Source organism: Macrobrachium nipponense, chromosome 15, assembly GCF_015104395.2.
Source record: "Macrobrachium nipponense isolate FS-2020 chromosome 15, ASM1510439v2, whole genome shotgun sequence".
Lineage (NCBI taxonomy): Eukaryota > Metazoa > Arthropoda > Malacostraca > Decapoda > Palaemonidae > Macrobrachium > Macrobrachium nipponense.
In genome coordinates, this window is record NC_087208.1 from 59030060 (window position 1) to 59054182 (window position 24123).

Here is a 24123-nt window from a genome sequence, read left to right on the forward strand (position 1 = left end):
TAGCCCTTTATGGAAGGAACAGCCTTCGTGTAGTTTTTGGGACTCTCCAAAGAGATTCTCTCAGGATAAGGCAGGAGAGGGACGTCGTAGTGAGAGGATTACATCCTCTAAGTTGAAGTCGTCGTCGAGAAAGTCTTCTCTAGCAGACGTTCAGAGGTGAAGAGTACGGGGAAGAGTAGACTCTCGGAGATGTTTTCAGCACCAGTCTGCACATGTAACACTGAAGGACAGGTAAGACTGCCATCAGTCCCTCCTGGAATCCCCGAGACTCCTGGGAGACATCTTCAGCGTTCGGAGCACGAGAACACGCCGACTCCCGAGCGCCCATCGGCGCCACAGTTTGCCCGCTCGCCAGAGCAGCCTTTGGTGCCCGGAACTTCCGCAGCAATGCTAGAACAACCTTTGTCTCCCGAGCGTCCATTGGCGCCCAGGAATACAGTTGCAACCAAGCGTCCACTAGCTCCCGAGCGCCCACTAGCACATGGGAATCCTCGAGCACCCAAGAGTGCCCGAGTGCCCACTAGTGCCCGCTAGCGCCCGAGCATCCACAGGTATACGTATATGCAACCAAGTGCACAGAGGGACCAGTCTGAAGTGCTCAGACAGCCTATGTCATCAATTTCAGCTTCGGGCCTACCGACAGGACTTCAGGTGATGGCTGCCCCCGATTATTCTCTGTAAGCCTTCCAGAATAAGTTAGACAGCATTTTGGGCTTTATTCAATCTGCGGCTCCCCCTATCCAATCTGTAGAGACTTTTTCACCTATTTCTTCAGCCGAAGAAGAAGAGAAAGGAGAAGAGGAGGATAAAGAGTCTTCTCTCACTGCCTACAAAGCATTGCTTTTTTACTTTATAGACAATTTTTCTGATTCATTCTCGCCAGTAACCCCCACGTCTCCAGTGTCTTCTTACATGAGGACAACCAGGAAGACTCCAGGAAATTACCGAAACTAGTACTGTCTTTTTCGGCTCGAAAAGCGTTAAAGGAAATTAACCTTTGGCTTGAGGATAAGAGGGATCAAGGCAAAGTCAACTTCTACTTCTCTCCTTCTCATCTTTCAACTAGGAGACACTCGTGTTACGAAACCGGAGAAGCTCTCTCTTTGGGTGTGTCTGCCTCCGCCCAGGGAGACTTCTCCGCGCTTATTGACTCGGCGAGAAGATCGGCTTTCAACTCGGCCAAGTTAATGTTTATGCCGTCAGAATTAGACCACCTCATTAAGGATATCTTTAAGGTATTCGAAGTTTTTAGCTTCCTGGACTGGACAGTAGGAACCTTGGGACGTAAACTGAAGAGCTATTCAATGTTGAGTGAGGTAGCTTTTACAGATATTTCGGGAGTGATCTCCTGTTTAGATAAGGGGATTAGAGACAATTCCGCGGAACTAGCCTCTCTCTTCATGTTAGGTATCCTAAAGATGAGAGAGCTATGGTGTTCTTTTACATCCAAGGAAGTTTCTTGTACCCAAAAGTCTGCCTTGTTATATTCGCCCTTGGATAAGAAGCACCTGTTTCCAGAAGAGACAGTAGTGCTAGTTGCCTCCAAAATGCAGAAGAAAGCAACACAGGATCTTCTCTCGCATTCCACTAAACGGACTAGAGAAAATATCCCTAGTGTACGCTCCTTGCTAGCCAGCCGAGGACAACCCTTTCGGGGCAGGGGATTCGGTAGATATTTCCCAAGATGAAGGGGCAGAGCACGTTTCAACCTTAAATCTATTAAAAAATCCTCAACCAACCCCTCGACCAAGAAGTAGTGTATCAGTCCTTCGTGCGCCAGTAGGAGTGTGGCTCCATCAGTTTTGGGAAGAATGGGAAGCAAGAGGGGCGGAACCTTGGATCGTAAAGGTTTTAAGAGAAGGTTACGATATTCCGTTCAAGAGAAAGCCACCATTATCAGGCTCTCTGATAGCTTTGACAGCTTACTCGGAAAATTCAAAGAAGTTCATCGCCCTTTCGGAAGAGGTTTTGTCTTTCTTGCAAAAGAAAGCAATAGAGTTAGTAGAGGAGCCACTAACACCAGGGTTTTACAATTGTCTGTCCGTTGTTTCCAAGTCATCGGGGGATGGACACCCATATTGGACGTAAGCACTCTGAACCTTTATGTGCAAAAGACAAAGTTCAAGATGGAGATGAATCAGTCTGTCCTTTCATCAATCTGTCAAGGGGATTGGATGATCTCCATCGATATGGAGGACGCATATTTTCACATCCCAATACACCAAAACTCAAAGAGGTTTCTCCGTTTTGTCTTCAGGGACAAAATATACCAGTTCAGAGCACTGTGTTTCGGGCTTTCGACTGCACCACAAGTGTTCACCCGAGTGGTAGCTCCCATTGCGAAATGGTTACATCTAGTCGGGATAAGGATATCCCTTTACTTGGACGATTGGCTTCTCCGGTCACAAAACAAAGGAGAGGTGCATGGAGGACCTTCAGAAAACCCTGATATAGATCAGGATCTAGGACTGTTAATAAACAGACAAAAGTTTGCAGTTACTCCCCAGTCAGGAATTAGTCTATTTGGGGATGAGGATCAACTCAGTGAGTTTTCGGGCTTTTCCATCCCCACAAAGAATAGAGTCGTGCCTGCAGAAGGTAGTGAAATTTTTAGTTGTTCCGATACGTAATACAAACCATCGGTCCTTTAACAATAGGAAGTAGCTAGCGGCAGCTGGAACGGTCGTAAGCTTCGAACAGGGGAGAACGGTAGTTAACTGCTTGTCCGACAGTCGCGCGCCGCGCGACTGGGAGGTAAACAAATCACTTGCTTTCGGCCGCGGGTGTGAAGGACGTGTTCGTCATCGCTCTCTGCCCGCTTCATCGTCGTATGCTTTGTTTATATTGTGTTTTCTACTAATGGTTTTTGTTTTGACTGAAATGAAACTGTAAGTACACTGTTTTCATTTTCATTACTTAATTATGAACCAACATGGAGTTATCGCCGTAGATGCGGCGATTTCCTCTCTTTTCATGAATTGAACCCTTGAATTATGCCTCGGTGCCGAGGGCGGGCGCGCTCGCGCCGAGTCATGTATTTGGGCGAAAGTGTGAATTGAAAAATGTAAGTACTCTTTTCATTATATGTTTGCCCTGTGGCGTTCGTTACCGAGTGTGTGTTTGCGCTCGGCACGAGCCTTTTAATTTTGTATAATAGAATGCAATGAAAGTGGATTCGCAATTGCAATATTCTTTTCATTTTCATTATTTATTTGCATGAAATTTAGTTTGGATCAATTTTCGTTCTTACCCGGGAATTGATCCTTACGTTTTTTTATGTGAAATGAAATCGCAAGTTGCAGTATTTGCTGTTTCATTTTACATATATATTTTATGATCAGATCATATTATTGGATCAAGTTTCCGTTCTTACCCGGGAATTGATCTTTTCCCCTTTAAGTTCTATGAAGTGAATCGCAAGGGCAGTATTCTGTTTCATTTTCATATTACTTTTCACTGCTGTGCGGGGGTAGGGGAAGCGAAGGTCTGCCAGGAAGTCGTCGGAAAGCTCTCCCGCGACTCCCTCGGTATCCGATTCTTCGTCTTCCTTCCTGCCCCCCGCTCAGCTTCTTCGTTGTATTTTGTATTTGGTTGGGGTCTTCCTTGCGTTCGGGGTGGGGCATGTCTTCCCCCGTGCGTGAGGGAACCCCTCTTACTAATCTATCTATGTTACCGCAGGTGCTACATCCGTGGGAGACGACCTTGGACAGGTATGGACCACCGCGGAGGCAGGGCGTGCCTAGCATCCACGGGCTGCTGCAGCGTCTAGCGAGGTCTGGGGCGGTCTCCACTACTACCACGGCCGCTTATGCTGCTCCCCCCCCTCCTGGTCTACACTCCCCATGCTGTGTCGATGACGCCGTCTGCCGCTACTAGGGAGGGCCGCAGCCGTACCGAGGTGTGGTTGCCGCCGCCGCCTGTTTTCTTCGTGTTGCCTGCCCCAGACTTCCGCTGTTCCAGCAGCTCGCCCCTGGACCGGGCGCCAGGACCCAGGTTCCGCTGGCTGCCGATGATTCTACGAGGCGATCGCTGGGCCTGCCGTACCTGCCGCTGATGTGATTCCCGCTGTTGGCTTGGCTGTCCTTCTGGGTCTACCGCTACCGCCTGCGCCTGTTCCTGCCGCTCCTGAGCTGGTTGCTGTTCCTGTCGCTCCTGGTTCCTGTGCCTGTCCATGCTGGGTCCTGCCCACGTGTGTCTTACCCAGTCCCAGGTCCTTCCGGACAGGTGCAGTCGGGCCATGTTGCTTCGGCAATAGCCCCGGCTCCGGCCTGGATGGAGGACCTGACGACTGTCCTGCTTGAGCTTGACGAGGAAGAGGAGAAGAGGAAGCTGTCATCTTTGTCTTCATCGTCTGCGGCCCCTTCTAGCTGCTGCCTCTTCCCCTTCGACTTCTAAGGCCCATAAGCCGAAGAAGAAGGCTGCCTTCCCCCCTAAGAAGTCTCCTTCGGGAACTTCTAAGGGCCCGTCCCACCTCGGTGGGACGGGGGGTCCTTCTGCTGGTCCTCCTGCTCCTTCGGGAGCGGGGCCCGTCTCCCCTTCCGTAAGGAAGAGATAGACGGGACCAGAGGAGTATCGGTTAGCTCTGGTATCCTCGCCTGGTGCTAGCGGCGATGCCGCTACGCCAGGTTCCGGCTCGGTCTCGGTCGCTCGCGAGAGATCCCGAGTGTACGTTCTCCCTCGGGAGACCGTGCAGCCAAGTTTCGGCGCCAGAGTTCGCTCGGCGCCAAGACGCGGCACGGAGCAGAAGGCTGGTGAGAGACGCTCAGGTGACTACTTGCCAGGCCAGCGGCCGCTCTTGCAGCGACCAGCTGGTCAACCCGGGTTTCCCCCCTAAGAAGGCTCCTTCGGGACCTTCTAAGGGCCCGTCTCGCTCCGGCGATTCGGGGAGCTCTTCTGCTGGTCCTCCTGCTCCCTCCGGGAACAGGGCCACCCGTTTTTACTTTTTCTTACACCAAGGAGAAGAAGACGGGGACCAGAGGAGTACCAGCTTCGGCTGGCACTTCCTCGCCTGGTTCTAGCGGTTCTGCCGCTAACCAGGATCCGCCTCGGCTTCTCGTTAGCGAGAAGTACCGAGTGGACGGTCTCCCGCGGGAGACCGTCCAGCCAAAGTCTTGACGCCCGAGCTCGCTCGCCGTCAAGACCGAAGCGCGGAGCAGAAGACTGGCGAGAGTCGTGCAGACGACTCTCGTCAGGCCAGTGGACGCTCTCGCAGCGACCAGCTGGCTGCTCGGGTTGACGTGACGGTCGCTGACCAGCCACGAGTTGAGGCGAGGAAGGGGTCCCCGCGGCCGTCGGTACCAGCCACGGCTGGTACCAGCGGCTCGACGCGCCGAGAGAGGACGCTCGCGGTCTCACCGCGACAGCGAACCTAGCAGGTCACCTGACGCCGCTCCCATCGGGAGGGACCGGGCGAAGATGGTAACCAGCAACAGCTCGCCTGACGCTAGAGATCAGCGTCGACGTTCTCAGCCGAGCCTCTCGCCCCAGGCGAGCGGCAAGCTAGGCCTGCTGCTCGATCGCCAAACCGCGGGTTGACGATCAGCAGCAGCCCTCCAAGCACGCTGTTCCTGCCAGCGAGCTAGGGGGGGGGCGTCAGGTCTGCCTCTCCTGTACCTTCAACCTCCTCGGGCTACAACGGGAGGAGCGAGGTACCTATGAGTGATCGCGAGAGGTGCGCCGCTCGTGATCCCGCTATGACGCCGTATGGACCAGGCACGGTTCTAGGACCGACCAGGACATACGTGCAAGTAGCTGGAGGCGACCGTCAGGGGTCTGCCGCTATTCCTCCTTCGGAAGGAGGAGTATCTCGGGATCTATTCTTGTTGAAGGACTGGACGGTCCTACTCCGCAAGACGCGGTTACTCCCGAGATACAGAGGAAATTGCAGAAGTCATTAAGCTGATTCGTCAGCATAATGACCTTGCGGAAGGATTGCCGCTCCCACCAGCAGAGCCCACGTCTCTGCTCGAGTCGTTTTGGGGCCCGAGAGGGACCCAAACCGACGGTGGGTCTGCCGCGATCGGAGCTTGCCGATTCTGTCTCGAACCAGAGTCTCTCGTCTCCGACAAGAAGTCTAGCGTCAGTTCTGGCCGGGTCGATCGAGCTACTTCCACATCCTCTACTGCGACAGCGGCGTTTCTAAATGTCTTCGGACACCGTATTTAAATACTCCTTTCGGTCCTCCTGAGAGGTTTCGACCTCGACGAGGACTGGAATGAGTCGGAGGACGGTATCGGCTCTCCCCTGTCAGGTGTCGATCAGCCCCACCCACCCGACGCGTTCACAGTGGCGGCAGACCCTTACCTACAGTGAGAGTTCGTAACCTCCGCGGGAAAACGTTTTCTCCTGACGATACGTTTTCCCAGACTGAGAGACCATCGCCGCAAGGCGATGGCTGCTGCTATTCTTCTCCAACTGCTAGTTCCACTGGGAAGGCGAGCGAGTATCCAATTCCTCCCCCATTCCCTCTCTCCTTACGGCTACGAGGGAAAGGGGAAGGATCCTACAGAGATTTCTCTGTAGGATCCCACGTTCGGGACTGCGCTACCGGGGGACCTTCGGGTCCTACCTGCCGTAAAAGCCCCGGTCGTTGAGGAGGGATCCTGCCCATTCTCGATTTCTACGGGAATCGAGAGGACCACCAGCCGATATCGTTTGACGAATTCGGTGGGGGTTTCGCAGACTGCATAGAATCTAAGGAATTTCTAGCGCATTCAGAGTGTTCGAGTTTTTACGATCTCTAAACACTTAGGCGAGACCACGGTCTAAAGTGAGCGAGACGAGAATCCCCGATGTTACATGATAATCGGGAACCTAGCCTATGCTCGAATTCCGGAATTTCTAGCATTGGGGAAGAAGACTGCTGCTGAAAAGAAACTATCTTACAGTAGGCGACCAACCTGGAATAGAGAAGATCGGACGGGAATATCCAGTTTGGCTTGAACTATCGTCTTAGTATTCTGTTCACCATTGAAGCTTTCCTTCGAGGAAGACTTCTCCTTCACTCTTGATAGAGATCGAAGGGTGGTCGATCTCCAATCCTTATTTTGTTTTCTTGAAGGAAAGAATTTAGGATGGAGATCGTTGTTCAGAATCCTACAAATATACTACGTATATTAACCTCGCGACATGATTCTACTAAGCATTGAATTGTCCGAGGGGTAGGCGCATATCCTAGTTTATCTACGGATTGCGACTTAGAAGAGAAGTATTCTAATTGAACTGCAACTCGGGGTTGCCTGCAACCTCCCAGGAGTTTTCAGTTTCAATTTTATATACTTATGGTTTTGTCACGACAACACCATTTCAACTTTTATATTTACCGAAATTCGTTTCGCCTAAATATTAATTGCTCGAGCATATCTTTTATGCTCGGTAGTTCTAGCCGAACGCATTCCTTCATGGAATAATGGATTACATGGCAACTCAGGATGACGAGTCGGCGAGAGCTCAGGCTCAACTACTGCGTATTGAACTGCCTGACAGCAGCTCAGTATCAGCTGGGCCTCCGAGATGCGCGGTCAGTTATGTCTCTCTCTCCCCTGGTTTGATTGACTACCGAACCGTATCTCTACCCAACAATCATGGACTTAGGTCTCTGATTAATGGGGATTCTCGCAATAATGAAGGACATCTACTGCTGTGACGCTAGATTCCATCGCCTTCGACATTGCGAGAATTTTCAATAGAGATATCTCTTGGACTCTTTCATCTTTCTGTTTACCGCACGGTAACAGAAGTCTGTACAAGTCTCCCGCTGCATCGCACTGCGATAACTGCGAATGATTTTGCAGACATCTGAGTTTGTCTTCAAAATATCTCGTATTCGTAGGTGTACAATTGTTCATTGTTCAACCCGAATTACGAGATGTGTCAGAAGACATCGCCTACTCTCCGACCTGACAGCTCTACTTCCAAAATGTTCAGCCCATGAGAAGCAGTTCTTCAGTCGGCTTTCCCGTGGTTTTCATTACTGAAGAACGCCCCGCTTTCCATTGCAAACTACGACTTCTCACCGGACAGCAATGAAAATAGCGGTTAGCGTTTTCAGTCATTTGTAAGCACAGGTTATGAATCGTGAGAATCTTCTCTCGATTCGTCTGTGAAGACGTAGGTTGCATTCAATATCTACCTTCGTCTTCAACGGTACATAGTGTTGTTTCTCCTTAGCTGAGATTCAACAACCATGAGATGTTTTGCCTTCAGGGACTCGGTCTCTAGAAGGCAATTGACTTTCGCCTGTTGGGCACATGCCTTAGAGAATCATCACCTCGCTGTCCGGCATTGGTGACAAACAAATACATTATTTGTTTGGTCTCTCTCGGCATAAACCCTTTAAAGGCGAAGGGTCACGTGACTTACTCGGATGCTTTGACAACTTGCCTCCTACCGAACGCAGTCAGTCGGCAGCTGTCAGAGCGCCCGAGTCGTTACGAACTACGCTGTTGACTTAGTTCGGTTGTTACAGAGCAATCATTACTTCGTTTTAATAGCTTGTCACAGTACCCATACCATTGACACCCACCATGGAGTGTCGGTGTCCTATCCACTACCGAGAACTTCGCTGCATGGGGATAGGAGGATGCGAGAGGACTTCGTGGCAAACGGACAGACCAGTATGGGTACTGGACATCACCCGAAGTAGAGAAGAGGGATAGGTCATGCGACTATTTCCTTCTTTTCCTCTGAGGAACTGCATGACTTCTCCTGCGAAGTCAAAGCATCCAGGGGATGGGGATCCGTGACGCTCGATTTCGTACCGAACTTCGTAGCGAAGACTCAGAACCCTTCGGTCCCTGACGATTGGTTCGAGTCGTTCACAATCCCCTCCCTAATGGACTTCACCGCCTTCGATGCGAAGGAGATGCTGCCTTGTCCGCAAGAACTTCTCCGTGGCGCAGGTACTGAAGGCAGGGGTCTGGTCCAACCAGACCACATGCCCTTCCTTCTACCTTCGGGATATTGCCCACAGGTCCTTGGATCTTTTTCCTTGGGACCCGTGGTGGCTGCTCAACACGTTGTGTAGCGAACCCAGACCCTGCAGGGCTGAACAGCATCGAGTCCTGGTGTGACCTGTAAGAATGGATGAGTGAATGAGAGTGTGACTGGCTCCTCTTCTTCCCATCTTTTCTTCTTCTACCTGTGGTTAGAGGGACACGGTACGTCACCCTGCTGGATTAGGACAAGATGCAGGTGAGACTACTCAAACAGAGCCCCATCCTATCCCTTTCACTAGGGATAGGAGCGTATATCCACCACTTCCTCCAACAAGGGGGAGGAAGTGGATGCCAGCTTGAGACAACCCATACTTTATGTTGCCTCTTGCAAACAGGAACAAGTTCTTGCTTGCTGGTACGAAGAAGATACGCTTGCCTCCTCTCTTAGTACTCGGCCCAGAGGTCTGACCATTGATCCTGCGGTGCACACCCCGATCAATCGGACAGAGGCTTGGATCCCTCCCTCGCTCTTACGACCAGGGAGGCATTCCAGGGATGGACGAACACCAGTCTGTCATCAAAAGACTCAGATTCCTCCCACCAAGAAGTGAGTCTTCCTATTGTTAAAGGACCGATGGTTTTGTATTACCGTATCGGTAACAAATGACATTTGTCGAAAATTGCATTTTTCCTAACTATACAAACCTGAGGTCCTTTACATATAGTCCCTCTCATGCCACCCCTCACTCTGCGTATTTTGCATGGGCCAAAAGCAAAAGTGATTTGTTTACCTCCCAGTCGCGCGGCGCGCGACTGTCGGACAAAACAGTTAACTACCGTTCTCCCTTGTTCGAAGCTTACGACCGTTACCAGCTGCCGCTAGCTACTTCCTATTGTTAAAGGACCTCAGGTTTGTATAGTTAGGAAAAATGCAATTTTCGACAAATTGTCATTTCTCCAGGAATGCTCTGCAAAGGAATGGATAAGTCTTTTGAGCACACTATCCTCAATAGAACAAGTCGTGACACTAGGAAGACTGCATATGAGGAACCTACAGTTCTTCCTCAGAGCGAATTGGAACAGAAAGAAGTTTCCAGACTTTTGTGTTCCCTATCACACAGGAAATAAAAGAGGACCTGCAATGGTGGAAGTTAAGAGACAGACTTGCGGAAGGGAGATCCCTTCTCCTGCAGAGCCCCAACCTAGTGTTCTTTTCAGACACATCAGATCAAGGTTGGGGAGCAATTCTGGGGGAAAAAGAAGTATCAGGAGTTAGGAATGCAGAACAAAACAGTGGCATATAAATATAAAGGAACTGACCGCCATCCACTGGGGATTGCTGAAGTTCACAACAAAGTAGTGGCGATACACTCGGACAACACGACAGCGCTCTCCTACATAAAGAAACAAGGAGGGACACACTCATTTTCTCTTTGCGAGACGGCAAGGAGCCTGCTGGTATGGGGGAATGTGAATCAAACCACATTAATTCCGAGGTTCGTTCAGGGGAAACTCAATTTTCGCGGACGAACTGAGCCGCAGAAGGCAAGTGCTTCGCACGGAATGGATGTTAAATCCAGTGTTATGCCTCGAATTGTGGAAACGGGGGGAAACCTATGATGGATCTGTTTGGCACGGCAAGAAACCATCGTCTCCCCCTTTACTGTTCACCAGCCCTGGACCCGAAAGCATGGTTGTCAGATGCGATGCTTTTGGACTGGTCGAACAAAGACTTGTACGCTTTTCCTCCATTCAAGATGGTGAGAGAAGTCATCAACAAATTCGGAACGCATCACAACGTTTCGATGACTCTCATTGCTCCATTCTGGCCAGCGCAGGAATGGTTTCCAGATCTTTTAGATCTTCTAGTGGATTGGTCAAGGTTACTTCCTCAGAGAACAGATCTACTCAGACAACCCCACTTCAGGAGGTTCCATCAAGGACTATCCACTCTGTCTCTAACCGCTTACAGACTGTCCAACAACTTATGAGCGAAGGGGTTTTCAAGACAAGCGGCGAGAGTTATTGCGCAGTGCAAAAGGGAATCTTCAAGTAAAGTTTATCAGACAAAGTGGGCTGTGTTTAGAGTCTGGTGTAAAAAGCATAATGTTTCGTCTTCTAAAACAACTATAACAGAAATAGCAGATTTTCTTTTATATTTGAGAACAGATAGAAATCTGTCTACTGCGGCTATCAAAGGCTATAAGGCGATGTTGAGATCTGTTTTCAAGCACAAAGGATTGGAAGTGTTGTCGAATAGAGATCTTGCAGATCTCATTAAGTCCTTCGATATAGAAAAACCCAAAGATTCGAAGATATTATCTTGGAACCTAGATGTAGTACTTAAGTGGTTGTCGGAAACTCCGTGTGAGCCGTTGCAAAGAGCATCGTTAAGAGATTTGACGAGAAAGACCTTATTCCTAGTAGCTCTGTGTACAGCTAAAAGAGTGAGTGAAATAAATGCCATGGACAAGAAAATAGGATTTGCACAGGGTAATGCGGTTTGTGCATTAACCTAGGGGTTTTTGGCAAAAAACGAGATCCCGTCCAAACCATGGCCTTGTTTGTTCAGTATCAATAACCTCACGGACTTGGTAGGACCGGAAAAAGAGGAGAGGTTGCTCTGCCCAGTCAGAGCTCTGAAATGTTATTTACAAAGGACAGTGAAGGTTCGGGGCCCGTCCGATTGTTTATGGTGTTTGGTAAGGAATCCGGCGCGCCCGATGTCTAAAAACGCCCTGGCGTTCTTCTTACGTAGCGTGATTGTAGATGCTCATTCACAAGTGAAAGAAACCAACCTCAATAAACTTAAAGTGCAAGCTCACGAGGTAAGAGAAGTGGCAACCTCTCTTTCGTTTAAACACAATCTCTCTTTGGACTCGATTATTCAAGCAACGTATTGGAAATGTAAATCAGTGTTCGCCTCGCATTACTTGCGTGATATTGAAACAGTATATGAAAATTGCAGTACCCTAGGTCTGTATTTAGCGGCGTGTTGAGTTTTTTAGGGGAGCCTGGAGGTACTATGGATGTACTAGGAGTACCCTTCAGTCAAGTGTAGAGTTGGCTATGGATTTTATGGTTATGGTTGAGGTGATATGTTTTTTTTTACTCTGGTAACATTTGATTATTTGGTACTGCGCCCTGGCAGGGTCATGATTTGGTTGACCATGCTAGCCACGGACATTCCTTAGCTTCATGGGTCCCACTGTTTTAGAGGACGAGTCATGGATATACCGCCACGTCCCTATGAGTTAAGACGAGCGACTTCCAGAGGCAGTAATCAACTGTTCAGCTCTCTTAACAGGTAAGGAACCAACAAGCATCTGCATGGATGCTAGCTCTAAAATATATTTGTTCCGGTACAGTATACAAACCATCGGTCCTTTTACAATAGGAAGGTAACTAGCGGCAGCTGGACGGTCATAAGCTTCAAACAAGGGAGTTCGGTTGTTAACTGCTTGTCCGACAGTGCGCGCGCCGCGCGACTGGGAGGTGAAGAATTACTTTTGCTTTCGGCCTTGTGGTTTGAAGACGTGCTCGCCATCACTCTCTGCCCGCTTCATCGTCGTATGCTCAGGATTATTGTGATATTCTACTACTGTTTGTTTGTGTATGAAAGTGATACTGTGAGTACTCCTTATCATTTTTTCATATATATTATTGTGTTTGATCAACATGGACCAAGGATTGGATCAATCTCCGCGCCCTCTCATCAGCCGGCGACTGTGCCCTGGGGTGGAGTGCCGCAAGTGCGGGAAGTTTAGATCCTTCCCTGAAAATGATCCCCATGTCCTTTGCGCTCGGTGCCTCTCTCTTATTACTTGGGTCCAGAGGTCTGACCATTGATCCTGCGGTGCACACCCCGATCAATTGGACAGAGGCTAGGATACCCTCCCTCGCTCTTACGACCAGGGAAACAATCCAAGGTTGGGCGAACACCAGTCTGTTCACAAAGACTCAGATTCCTCCCACCAAGAAGTGAGTCTTCCTATTGTAAAAGGACCGATGGTTTGTATACTGTACCAGAACGAAAGACAATTTGTCCAAAATTGCATTTTTCCTAACTATACAAACCTAAGGTCCTTTTACATATAGTCCCACCTCATGCCACCCCTCACTCTGCGTTTTTTTGCCTGGGCCTAAAGCAAAAGTGATTCTTCACCTCCCAGTCGCGGGGCGCGCGCACTGTTGGACAAGCAGTTAACTACCGAACTCCCTTGTTCGAAGCTTACGACCATCCAGCTGCCGCTAGTTACCTTCCTGTTGTAAAAGGACCTCAGGTTTGTATAGTTAGGAAAAATGCAATTAGGAAAAATGCAATTTTGGACAAATTGTCATATTTTGTAATATTAGATTTTAAAAAGTTATGAGCATATCCATGGATCCCACCTCCTACAATGTGGGATTCAGCTATGTAACTACTTGGTAAGTTGCATACATAAAAATGACTTTTTTAATGATAAAATAAGATTTTATGTATACTTACCAAGTAGTTACATGATCAAAGCCCACCCTCCTCCCCTCGCATGGATAATAGGGCACAAACACCTGATTTTCGGACGGTGTTGGTTCCTCACTCTCCCAATAGTGGGCGGGGGGTATCACCTGACCAAAACAAACCAGTGCTTCTGCGAATTTCAAAAATTCTAGCTGCTGATGGTTTTAGAAACTATAGCTATGTAACTACTTGGTAAGTATACATAAAATATTATTTTATCATAAAGAAGTAATTTTTTTCTCAAATTGGAGAAAATAATTTTAATAAGTTTCATTGTTTTACTGTAATTCATGTCTTTAACAGTATGTACTGTACTATAGTTATTTAATATGATTCTATCCTTTTATTTCAGTTGCCACCTTCACTGCATCAAGATGTGGAAACAGTCATGTTAACATTGTTTGATGTTGTCGTGCAGTTGATCCTTTCTTTGGAGAGGACGGCACCAAGCTCAGTAAGTAGTGTGCTATTGTACTAGTATTCTATGCTTTTACTTTTGCAAATTAGGGAAGGTTTTTTTCTTGTATTTTATAAAATACTTTAGTAACATTCTTACTATACAAGTATGTAAACATGCTCTCTCTCAGTTTATCCTCAGATTTTATCATCTTGAGTTAATAAACTGTATAATAAAATAGCTAAAAGGAATACATTATCTTCTTTGAATTACGTATTCCATATTTGTTCCGGTACATATACAAACCCTCGGTCCTTTAACAATAGGAATGGTGCTTAGCGGCAGCTGAACCGGTCGTAAGCTTGAACTAGGGAGTTTGGTAGTTAACTGCTTGTCCCGCAGTTGGCAGTCAGCTCAACTGCGAGGAGAGGAGTCACTTTGCTTTCAGCCGCCGACGGAGACAGACGTGTTGTTCGCCTCTCTGCCCGCTATCGTTGTATGCTTTGTGTGCTTCACTGCATGAAGATTTTCTTTTGGCTTTTTCTATTACTGTGTGATTGTGCAAAAGGATACGTAAGTACGTGTGTTTTTTCTTTTGTATTATTCGTCCAGTGACCTTGATTTTGATATGGAATCCTGAGAACTGGAGAGACCCCCACGCCCCCCCATCAGCCGTAGATTGTGCCCTGGTGTGGAGGGCCGTAATTGTGGGACCTTTCGGTCCTCTGTTGAGGTTGATCCTCACGAGTTTTGTACTCGGTGTAGAGGGCAAGATTGCTCTTGCACCGAGTCATATGACGTATGTGTTAATTGGTCGGAGGAGCAGTGGGAGCGCTATGGGGGGAGGAAGAAACTGCGTAAGCCGGCCAGGGAGTCGTCGGAGGATTCTCCAGTTGCTTCCCTGGTCACGGACACGTCTTCCTCTTTTCTCTCTCCATCTCGTCTCCCTCGTATGGCTCTTTCCCCTTCGGGGGAGGTATCTCGTTCCTTCTGTTCGCTCGATCAGTGGAGCGTAGAGTGGGGGTCGAGGTACCCCAACAGTAAACTGTATTCGGGGTCTTCTGTTCGCTTGGGTTGGGATCTTTCCCACCCCCCCGGGCGAGGGATACACCCCTCCCCCCATTACTAACCCGACTCTGTTCCCTTCTTCAGGTTTGCTTGGCACGGGTGACGATCTCGGCCGGGCCTGGTATTCGCTGGGGCTCCAGGGGACACCGGTACCTCCTCGCCTGGCGCCAGAGGCTCTGCCTCGGCGCCAGGTACCGTCTCGGCCTCTCGCTCGCAAGAGCGTACTACAACCAAGACCCAGGCAACCGAGGTTCCGCTCGTGCCAGGATCCAGGCACGGAGCGGAAGACTGGTGGGAGCCATCCAGGTGACTCCCGCCAGGCCAGCGATCGCTCTCGCAGCGAGCAGCAGGTACCCAGAGTTGACGCGACGGTCCCAGATTGTCCGCGGGCTGAGGCAACGAAGCAGTCCCCTCGGTCGCCTGAACCAGCCTCGGCTGGTCCAAGCGACGTGATGCGCCGTGAGGACAGGCCTCACTTCCACCGCGACAGCAGACTCTGCCGGTCCCCTGACCGCCGCTCCCACCGGGACCGGGCAGAGAGGGGGACTAGCAGCAGCTCTTCTGACACTCGGGACCATCGCCGCTGTTCTCAGTCCAGCCGCTCTCCCAGGGAGAGCCACTCGACTAGGCCTACAGCTCAATCGCCACCGCGGGATGGTGATTGCCTACAGCCCCCTCAGCACACTGGTTCTGCTGGTGGGCATGGGGAGAGCGTCAGGTCTTCCTCTCCTATCCCTTCAACTTCCTCGGGTTACACCGGGAAGAGCGAGGCGATTAGGAGTGGCGCCCCCTCGCGATCCCCCACGACGCCCTACGAACCTGGCACGGTCCTCTGATTGACCAGATCGTAAGCGCAAGTGGCGGGAGGAGACCAGGAGGGGTCTTTGGTGGTTCCTCCTGTGGAAGGAGGAGGTTCTCGCGAGGTGTTCTCGCTGGACGGGCTTGATGGCCCGGCTCCGCAGAATGCAGTCTCTCCTGAGATCCAGATGTCGTTTTTAGAGGTTATTGCGCTGATTCATCAGCACAACGACCTCGAGGAAGGATCGCCGCTCCCACCGTCCGAGCCCACATCGGGTTTGGAGTCATTCTGGGGTCCCAAAAAGGAACCCAGGACAACGGTGGGTCTGCCGCGATCAGTCTTGGCTGACAGTGTACTGAGCCAGGTGGAAGCTCTTGTCTCCGGACAGGAGGGTTCGCTTCGGTCCGGTAGGTCATCCAAGCTCCTTCCCACCTCTACCACGACAGAGGAGATTCTAGCTATGGCAGCATTCCAAGCAGTCTCCTGGCTCAACCTGTGGTCCCTCACAGTGTCGAAGACCCCGGCCTCCTTGGGGAACATCACTCCTAAAGGGGACCCGACTTTTGTGAGACTGTGCCAGTCTGGAGGTAGGGCCATCTCCTACCTGGCCCACCAGACAGCTAACCTGTGGGCCAACCTGGTTCTTCCGGTTGTAGGGATTGCCTTTCCCTCACCCGAGTGACCAGGGTGGCTGGGCGAGAGGCTGCATTGAATCTTCGCAACGGACCGGTGCGGAGTTCCTCCTCTCTCTTCCCCAGAGAGATGGTGGACGCTTCGGTGGAACGATGGCGCAATGATGACAGTGACCGTCTGGTCCACCAGGCAGTCTTGAAGGTGGCTGGGCAACCTCGAACGACTGCGGCTCAGCCTAAGAGTTTAGCTAACGCTTCCTCTGCGGCTAAGACGATTGCTTCGTCGAAGCCCAGAGGAAAGACTGCCTTCGACTTCTTCGGTAAGGAGCGACCATAACCAGCCCCCCTCCCAGTCCTTCTCTTGAGGAGGATCCAGGAAGAAGCCGAAGAGAGGCGGGAAACGCTAGGGACAGCGTTCCCCCTCACCTGCTGCTGGAAGGGGGGAGTTGCCTGGCGAGCCATTGGGCAACATGGCAGCGCTACGGAGCAGAGACCTGGATAGTGAACGTTCTTCGGGAGGGATATTTACTACCCTTCGAGTCTCGTCCACCCCTCACCTCCAACCCGGTCCATCTTTAGACGTACGTCCCTGGTTCGACCAAGGACGTAGCGCTTCGGCAGGAAGTAGAAGCCATGCTGAGTAAACATGCTGTGGAGATAGTATGGGATCAGTTGCCGGGCTTCTACAGTCGACTTTTCCTGGTGGTGAAGTCCTCGGGGAGCTGCCACCCGGTGATAGATCTCTCTCCCTTGAACCGATTCGTTCGCCAGACTCAGTTCACGATGGAAACGGCACGTTCAATGCTCGATTCCATCAGGAAGAACGACTTCATGCTTTCTGTGGATCTGAAGGACGCATATTTCCAGATACCCATCCAACAATCCTCCAGGACGTACCTCCGCTTCATCATCGACGGGATGGTGTACCAATTCAGGGCACTTTTTTTCGGTCTCTTAACCGCCCCACAGGTGTTCACGCGAGTGTTCACGCTGGTGTCGTCTTGGGCCCACTTGGTAGGGATACGTCTTCTGAGGTATCTCGACGATTGGCTAGTCCTGGCAGTTGCTACAGGACATAGACCGAACAGACTCCTCGAATTCTGCCGCGATCTAGGCACTGTAGTGAATTACGAGAAGTCGGATCTCGAGCCCAAGCAGAAGATGAAGTACCTGGGCATGATGATCGATACGGTAGCAGAGCGAGTCTTCCCCGCAGATTAGCGGATCAGCAGGTTCAGGGAGGCAGCAAGACAGTTCCTGTCTCGACAGGAGCAGGCAGCTCAGTAATGGCAGGTCGTGATCGGTCACCTGTCGTCTCTCGAGAAGCTAGTCCCTCACGGGCGTCTTCACCTGCGGTCTCTTAAGTAGAGACTAAAGGAGTGTTGGTCACAGGCAAGGGACCCTCCCTTCCCCATGTCCCTCACGGGGAAGGTGAGGCAGGACCTAGCCTAGTGGCTGGATGACGGGAACCTCATAAAAGGAGTGCTTCTTCGTACTCCCCTCCCGGAGAAGTTGCTGTTCTCAGACGCATCGACCGAGGAATGGGGCGCACACCTGGAGGAGTTGCTGGCTGCAGGTGTGTGGGATCATCACGATAAGCACCTTCACATCGTCCTGGAGCTCAAGGCAGCGTTCTTTGCACTCCAAGAGTTCTGGGATCGTCTGGTGGGACACTCAGTGGTGATGATGGGTGACAACACCACAGTAGTGGTGTACGTCAACAAGCAGGGGGGCCTAGTGTCCCTTCCGCTGCACCAGTTGACGTTGCAGGTGCACGAGTGGGGCGTGCCTCACTCAGTAGAGCTGTCGGCCCGCTACATTCCGGGCAAGGAGAATGTAGTACCAGACAAGCTCAGCCGTCGGGATCAGACGTGGCAGAAAGGCTCTTCAACCTGTTGGGGCGTCCAGTCGTAGACCTGTTCGCCACCCGGCACAACAGAAAACTCCAGGTTTTCTACTCAGTTGTGCCGGACCCATGGGCAGCTGCAGAGGACGCTCTTCAACATCCATGAGACAACCTCTTCGTTTACGCCTTTCCCCCGTTCTGTGTGATTCGCAAAGTGATCAGCAGGGTGCTGATCACCTCAAATCCCCGGATGATCCTGGTGGCCCCCAACTGGCCTCAAGCTGTTTGGTACCCGGACCTGCTGGCTCTGCTCGCCAAAGCACCAAAGGAGATTCCCCCCTGGCACAACCTCCTGTGCCAGCCACATGTAGAGCGGTACCACCGGTCAGTCGAGTCCCTGTTCCTTCACGGCTGGCTGCTGTCCACCATCTCTTGCGAGCAAGAGGCTTTTCTCGCAGCGCAGCAACAGAGTTGGCTGGATACCTCAGACAGTCCTCTGCAGCTGTATACCAGGGGAAGTGGGCCGTCTTCTGTGGTTGGTGTCGTGGACGGGCTCTCTCTCCTCTCAGAGCCACTCTTCAGCAGGTAGCGGATTTCCTCGTTTTTCTTCGCCGAGAGAAGCTCCTCTCCGTCTCTGCAGTTAAAGGATACAGAGCCGCTCTGGCCCTAGTCCTTAAACTGTAAGGTGTGGACATCTCTTCTTCCTTTGAGATCTCCCTCCTGATGAAGAGCTTCGAGAGGTCTTGCCCACCCAGGGAATTCAGGCCCCCGGGGTGGGATGTGACTCTCGTCCTTAGGAGTTTGGCTCGCAGACCCTTCGAGCCACTCCGAGAGTCGTCAGACAGGGATCTGACCCTCAAGATCCTCTTCTTGCTGGCCCTGGCATCGGCGAAGAGGGTAGGGGAACTTCATGGTCTTTCCTACAATGTCAAGCATTCCAGAGGATGGGGATCTGTGACGCTCGATTTCGTCCTGAACTCCGTAGCGAAGACTCAGAATCCTTTGGTCCCTGACGACCGGTTCGAGTCTTTCACGATCCCCTCCTTGAAGGACTTTACTGATGATGATGCAGATGAGATGCTGCTTTGTCCTGTGAGGGCGCTACGGCGCTATCTGAAGAGAACTCGGCACTTCAGGCCTGAGTGTCGACGCCTCTTCTTAGCATTGCGGTTACCAAGAAAGAAGTTTCCAAGAGAAAACTTTCTTTCTGGCTACGTGAGGTGATCAGGAGGGCGTACGAGACAGCTGGTAGTGACGACATCCGTACCCTTCATCTGAGAGCCCACGAAGTCAGAGGTATTGGTCCAACCCTTGTGTTCCGCAAGAACTTCTCCATGGCGCAGGTTCTGAAGGCAGGGGTTTGGGCCAACAAGACCACTATCCACAGGTCCTTGGACACTTTTTCCTTGGGACCCGTGGTGGCTGCTCAACAAGTTGTGTAGTCTACCCAGCACCTGAGCGGACAGAACAACATCGCATCCTTGTGTGACTGCATGAATGGACGAGTGAAAGAGTGTGTGACTGGCTTCTCTTCCTCCTTCATTCTTCTCCTCTACCTGTTGGCAGAGGGCTGCGGTCGTCACTACGCTGAACAGGAGGCCAATGCAGGTAAGCTACACAACCGAGCTCCATTCTATCCCTTTCATTAGGGATAGGAGGTTTTATCCACCACTCCCCAACAAAGGGGGGGAGTGGAAGCCAACAAGAGACAAACCCATGACTTCATCTTGGCTCTTGAAGTAGGAACTAATTCTTGCATTTGTTGCTATTTATATGAGGTACGCTTGCTTCACCCTCTTATAAATTTGGTCTAGAAGTCTGACCACTGATCCTGTGGTGCACACACCCCGATCAGCTGGGGCAGAGGCTAGGATCCCTCCCTTGCTCTTATGACCTGGGAGGGAACCAAGGTAGGACAAACACCAGTCTGGTTCATAAGACTCAGATTCCACCCACCAATAAGTGAGTCTTCCTATTGTTAAAGGACCGAGGGTTTGTATACGTACCGGATCAAATAACAATTTGTCAGAAATTGTATTTTTCCTAACTATACAAACTTGAGGTCCTTTACATATAGTCCCACCTCATGCCACCCCTCACTCTGCATTTTCCTGGGCCTAAAGCAAAGTGACTCCTCTCATCGCAGTCGAGCTGACCACCAACTGCTGGACAAGTAGTTAACTACCGAACTCCCTAGTTCGAAGCTTACGACCAGTTCAGCTGCCGCTAAGTACCATTCCTATTGTTAAAAGACCTCAGGTTTGTATAGTTAGGAAAAATAAAATTTTTTACATTGTTATTTTTTCATTTAGTAAAATAAATATGTGATAATGTAGCCGTGAATATGTACCATTTGCTGTGTAATATTGTGTAGAGTTTTCTTGTCATTCATTGGAAATACTTAGGAATGCATTTCATTTTTCCTGTTATAAATTATTTGCAGGGTACGCTAGTTGCTTGCTTAATGGGGATCTTGCAGTTAATGGAAGAAGCTCATTACAGTAGACTCTGGGATGCTAATGTAGGAGCAGATGCTCATCGCCTCCGGCATCTCTTGTATTCGACTACAGTCCTTTTGTCAGATCTGGTCAGGGCAGCGGTTTTCCCTAGTGACTGGTTCGTCATGAGGATGGTAACCAACCACACAATACTGACTGCCATGCAAGAAATAGCGCAGCCACTCATATCAACATTCTTGAAACAGGGACGCTTTGATAATCAGGTAAAATATGCTATGTTCTTTTCCTGCTGTTTATGATAGTTTCTTTGTACTTGGTTTTCACAATTACCATCCTGTCATATGTAAATAGTCTTTCTTTTGGGTAAATTTCTGTACATGGGACTGCAGTAGATGTTCCATTAACTTTTTTAATTTCGTATGTACCTAAAGTATTTATTGTTCTTTTGTGGTAGTATTACCGTATATTTCGGCGTATAAGTCGACCCTTTAGCCCAAAAAAATCATGCCAAAATTAGGGGGTCGACTTATCTAACGGTTACAAAAAGTGAATCTTTATTATTTTCAGGCTTTACAGTTGGCTAATAACAATGACAGCCTTGTTGAGGTAACTATATGTAAATACCAGTATAAAAACATTTTCACACTGTAATACAACAACAATAATTACATTAGAACATCTATTACCTTAAATAAAAATGAAAAAAATCAAAGTAACTTGAAAAAAACCACCCCAATCGAACAGACAAGTGTAAACATTGCGTAGCCATTTGTAGTACAGTAATTGAGAAGGATTCGTTCACTCTGACAGTTTTGTATTTACCGGGGTATTGTTCAAAAACATTTATGGTATGAAATCTTTATTTATCACTTTCAATAAAATAAAAAAAATTGTATTTAATTGTAAATATGTATTTAAAATCCTTCAAAATTACTTGAGTCATCGTCATTTGAATTAAACAATTCATCAAACAAATTATCATTCATGGTTTCATCATAAAAGGATCCCAGTTTGAATCTGGTGAATCAACTGCAGGTTCGTTTTTCCCTTAAATGAGCCTGTTTATGCCATAGAAGAACCAATGGTCAAGGAATATTCCAACATAATAATAAAATACCGGCACGTCGTTTTAACAACTCAATCAAAACATTAATTTGAGTGGCAGTTTGTACATACATATAAACGTAGGCTGTTATGCAGCGTTAGTTAGCGTTTCTTTGTTTGTTTACATTACACTCGAGTAACGTATCTTTCGTTTCGTCATTTCTAATCATATTTGCTGGTATTCATCTTTTATATATTACACAAATTTGTTAATATACCGAGTATATTACCTGTATTTCTTATGGTAAGTAGAGCAACATATGTACCGTAATAACATTCAGGTTATTTTATATGATACGTTTTATCCTGCTGCTCACATTTTATAGGTCGACTAATATACCCGATATTAGTTAAAATCATAAAAATTTACTCAGAATTGGGGGGTCGACTTATCTTCCGGTCGACTTATACGCCGAAATATACGGTAGTTCCTTGTTGGACGTGTGGTTTTCGCGTTCGGCTACCAGTCAATTCTTGGCTTGGCCAACGCGGAATCAGAGGCATTTATTTCTGGTGATAGGAATTCTTTTCTTGATGTATTGTGGTTTGGATCCCACAATAAGCTGTAGGTCCCGTTGCTAGGTGTCCAGTTAGTTCCTAGCCATTTAAAAAATATCTAATCCTTTGGGCCAGCTCTAGGAGAGTTGTTTATCAGCTCGGTGGTCTGGTAAAACTAAGATATACTTTACTCAACTTGTGGCAGTTTTTCCTAAGATCCCACAAAATTTCATGGAGAATAAAATTGGTGGTACTGAAGGCTATAATTGTACTTCATATTCAGAGTTATACTCACTATTTATAAAGGATCTTATATGTTATTCATTAATATCCACTCAAGGCATGTTCATGTCAAGTGTATACAATTAGTACAATACCATGAAGGTATCTAGGTACTCGGGGACAGAAACTAAGTAATGTCCTGTTTTTCAATATATATTTTACCAATGTGCCAAAATGGCAATCGCAAGTTCCCTGCAAAATATATCTCTATAATGTCATCAGATAATACATTGAGAGGGACAATCCCACTGTTCTAGGTGGATTGCTGCTAGCCTTGAATTAGTGAGGCTTTTTGGAGTCATTTTAGGTAATGGATAGTAGACAGAAAGTAATCATTACAGTCATCAACAAGCAACTAAAGCAGTAGTATCAAGATGACAATCAGACAAGACAACAAGAAGAAGAAAGTCATAAGTTGATTGATTGACTGATATGAACAACTTTTCTTAGATCCCCCAAAATTAAAGAGCTATTTACACACCCTCTGCATATGTAGTCCTTATGTTTTTTACTTATCTACCCTTTGTTTTGATCAACTCATATCATGGTTGGCAGTCTTCAAGATAGTTTTTCTTTTCCAGAAAATATGAAACGGTAATTTTTTCCTTTTATGTCTTGCCTTGATATGCTATTAATGCACCTATCTTTTTTTTTCTCTCATTTTATTTCAGCTGTGGAGCAACTATTTGATTTGGCAGTTGGATTCTTAACTCAGCCTTGTTTGCGTTAGAACACTTTTCACAACAGAAGCGCCACAAAGTATTAGAACGGTACAATGACATGAGAGTACTCATGGGCTTCCAAATCTTATCCATGTGGCATAATCTAGGTATATAACTTTTTTCAAGTTCTTAATTTATATTTCATACAATCAACTTACCTGTCAGATATATACATAGCTAAGACTCCGTCGTCCCCGACAGAAATTCAAATTTCGCGCCACTCGCTACAGGTAGGTCAGGTGATCTACCGGCCTGCCCTGGGTTGGCAGGACTAGGAACCATCCCCGTTTTCTATCATATTTTCTCTCTGTCGCCGGTGGTATCAAACATTGTTGTTATTACCTCCTGACTTGGATTCTTTTTTCACATTTGATCAACGTTTTTCGATTTTTGGTGACGTATTTGGATCGTGTTTTGGCATTCGCTACTGTGGACTGTTTTTGGAAATACTCTTTTGGATTTTTCTCAGTATGTCTGATTCTAATGTGAGTGTGAGAATGTGTGTGAATGTAGGCTGCAGGGTGAGGATACCGAAAGCTTCGGTTGATCCTCACACTGTATGCCGTAAATGTAGGGGGTGCAGTGTTCTGGCTATTAACACTTTTAAGGAATGCGAGGGTTTGAATGCAGAAGAATGGAGACTTTGACTTCTTATTTGAAGAAGTTAGAGAGGGATAGAGTTAGAAGACTGAAATGTGTGAATTCAAGGCCATTGAGCCTTTCAATGATAATTCTAACCCTACTACTGTAGATTCTCCCTATAAATCTCATTCTCAGAGTGTCTTTTTTCGGGATTCGGCATCGGAAATCGCCAATCTGGAAAGCGACTATTCGAGACATGAAGTCCAAGATGGCGGACTCGAAAGGTAGGCTAGTGAT

At 48.5% G+C, this 24123-nt stretch overlaps 1 protein-coding gene across 1 annotated transcript in view; it reads left to right on the forward strand.

Annotated features, from left to right (window-relative positions):
• Positions 1 to 23232, forward strand: part of LOC135226697 (dedicator of cytokinesis protein 3-like) — a 141271-nt gene extending 118039 nt beyond the window's left edge. Inside the window, 3 exon segments of the mRNA XM_064266407.1 lie at positions 13790 to 13891; positions 20623 to 20901; positions 23194 to 23232. Of these exon segments, the coding sequence (XP_064122477.1) occupies positions 13790 to 13891; positions 20623 to 20901; positions 23194 to 23232 (420 nt within the window).
• Positions 23233 to 24123: the final 891 nt, after the last annotated feature.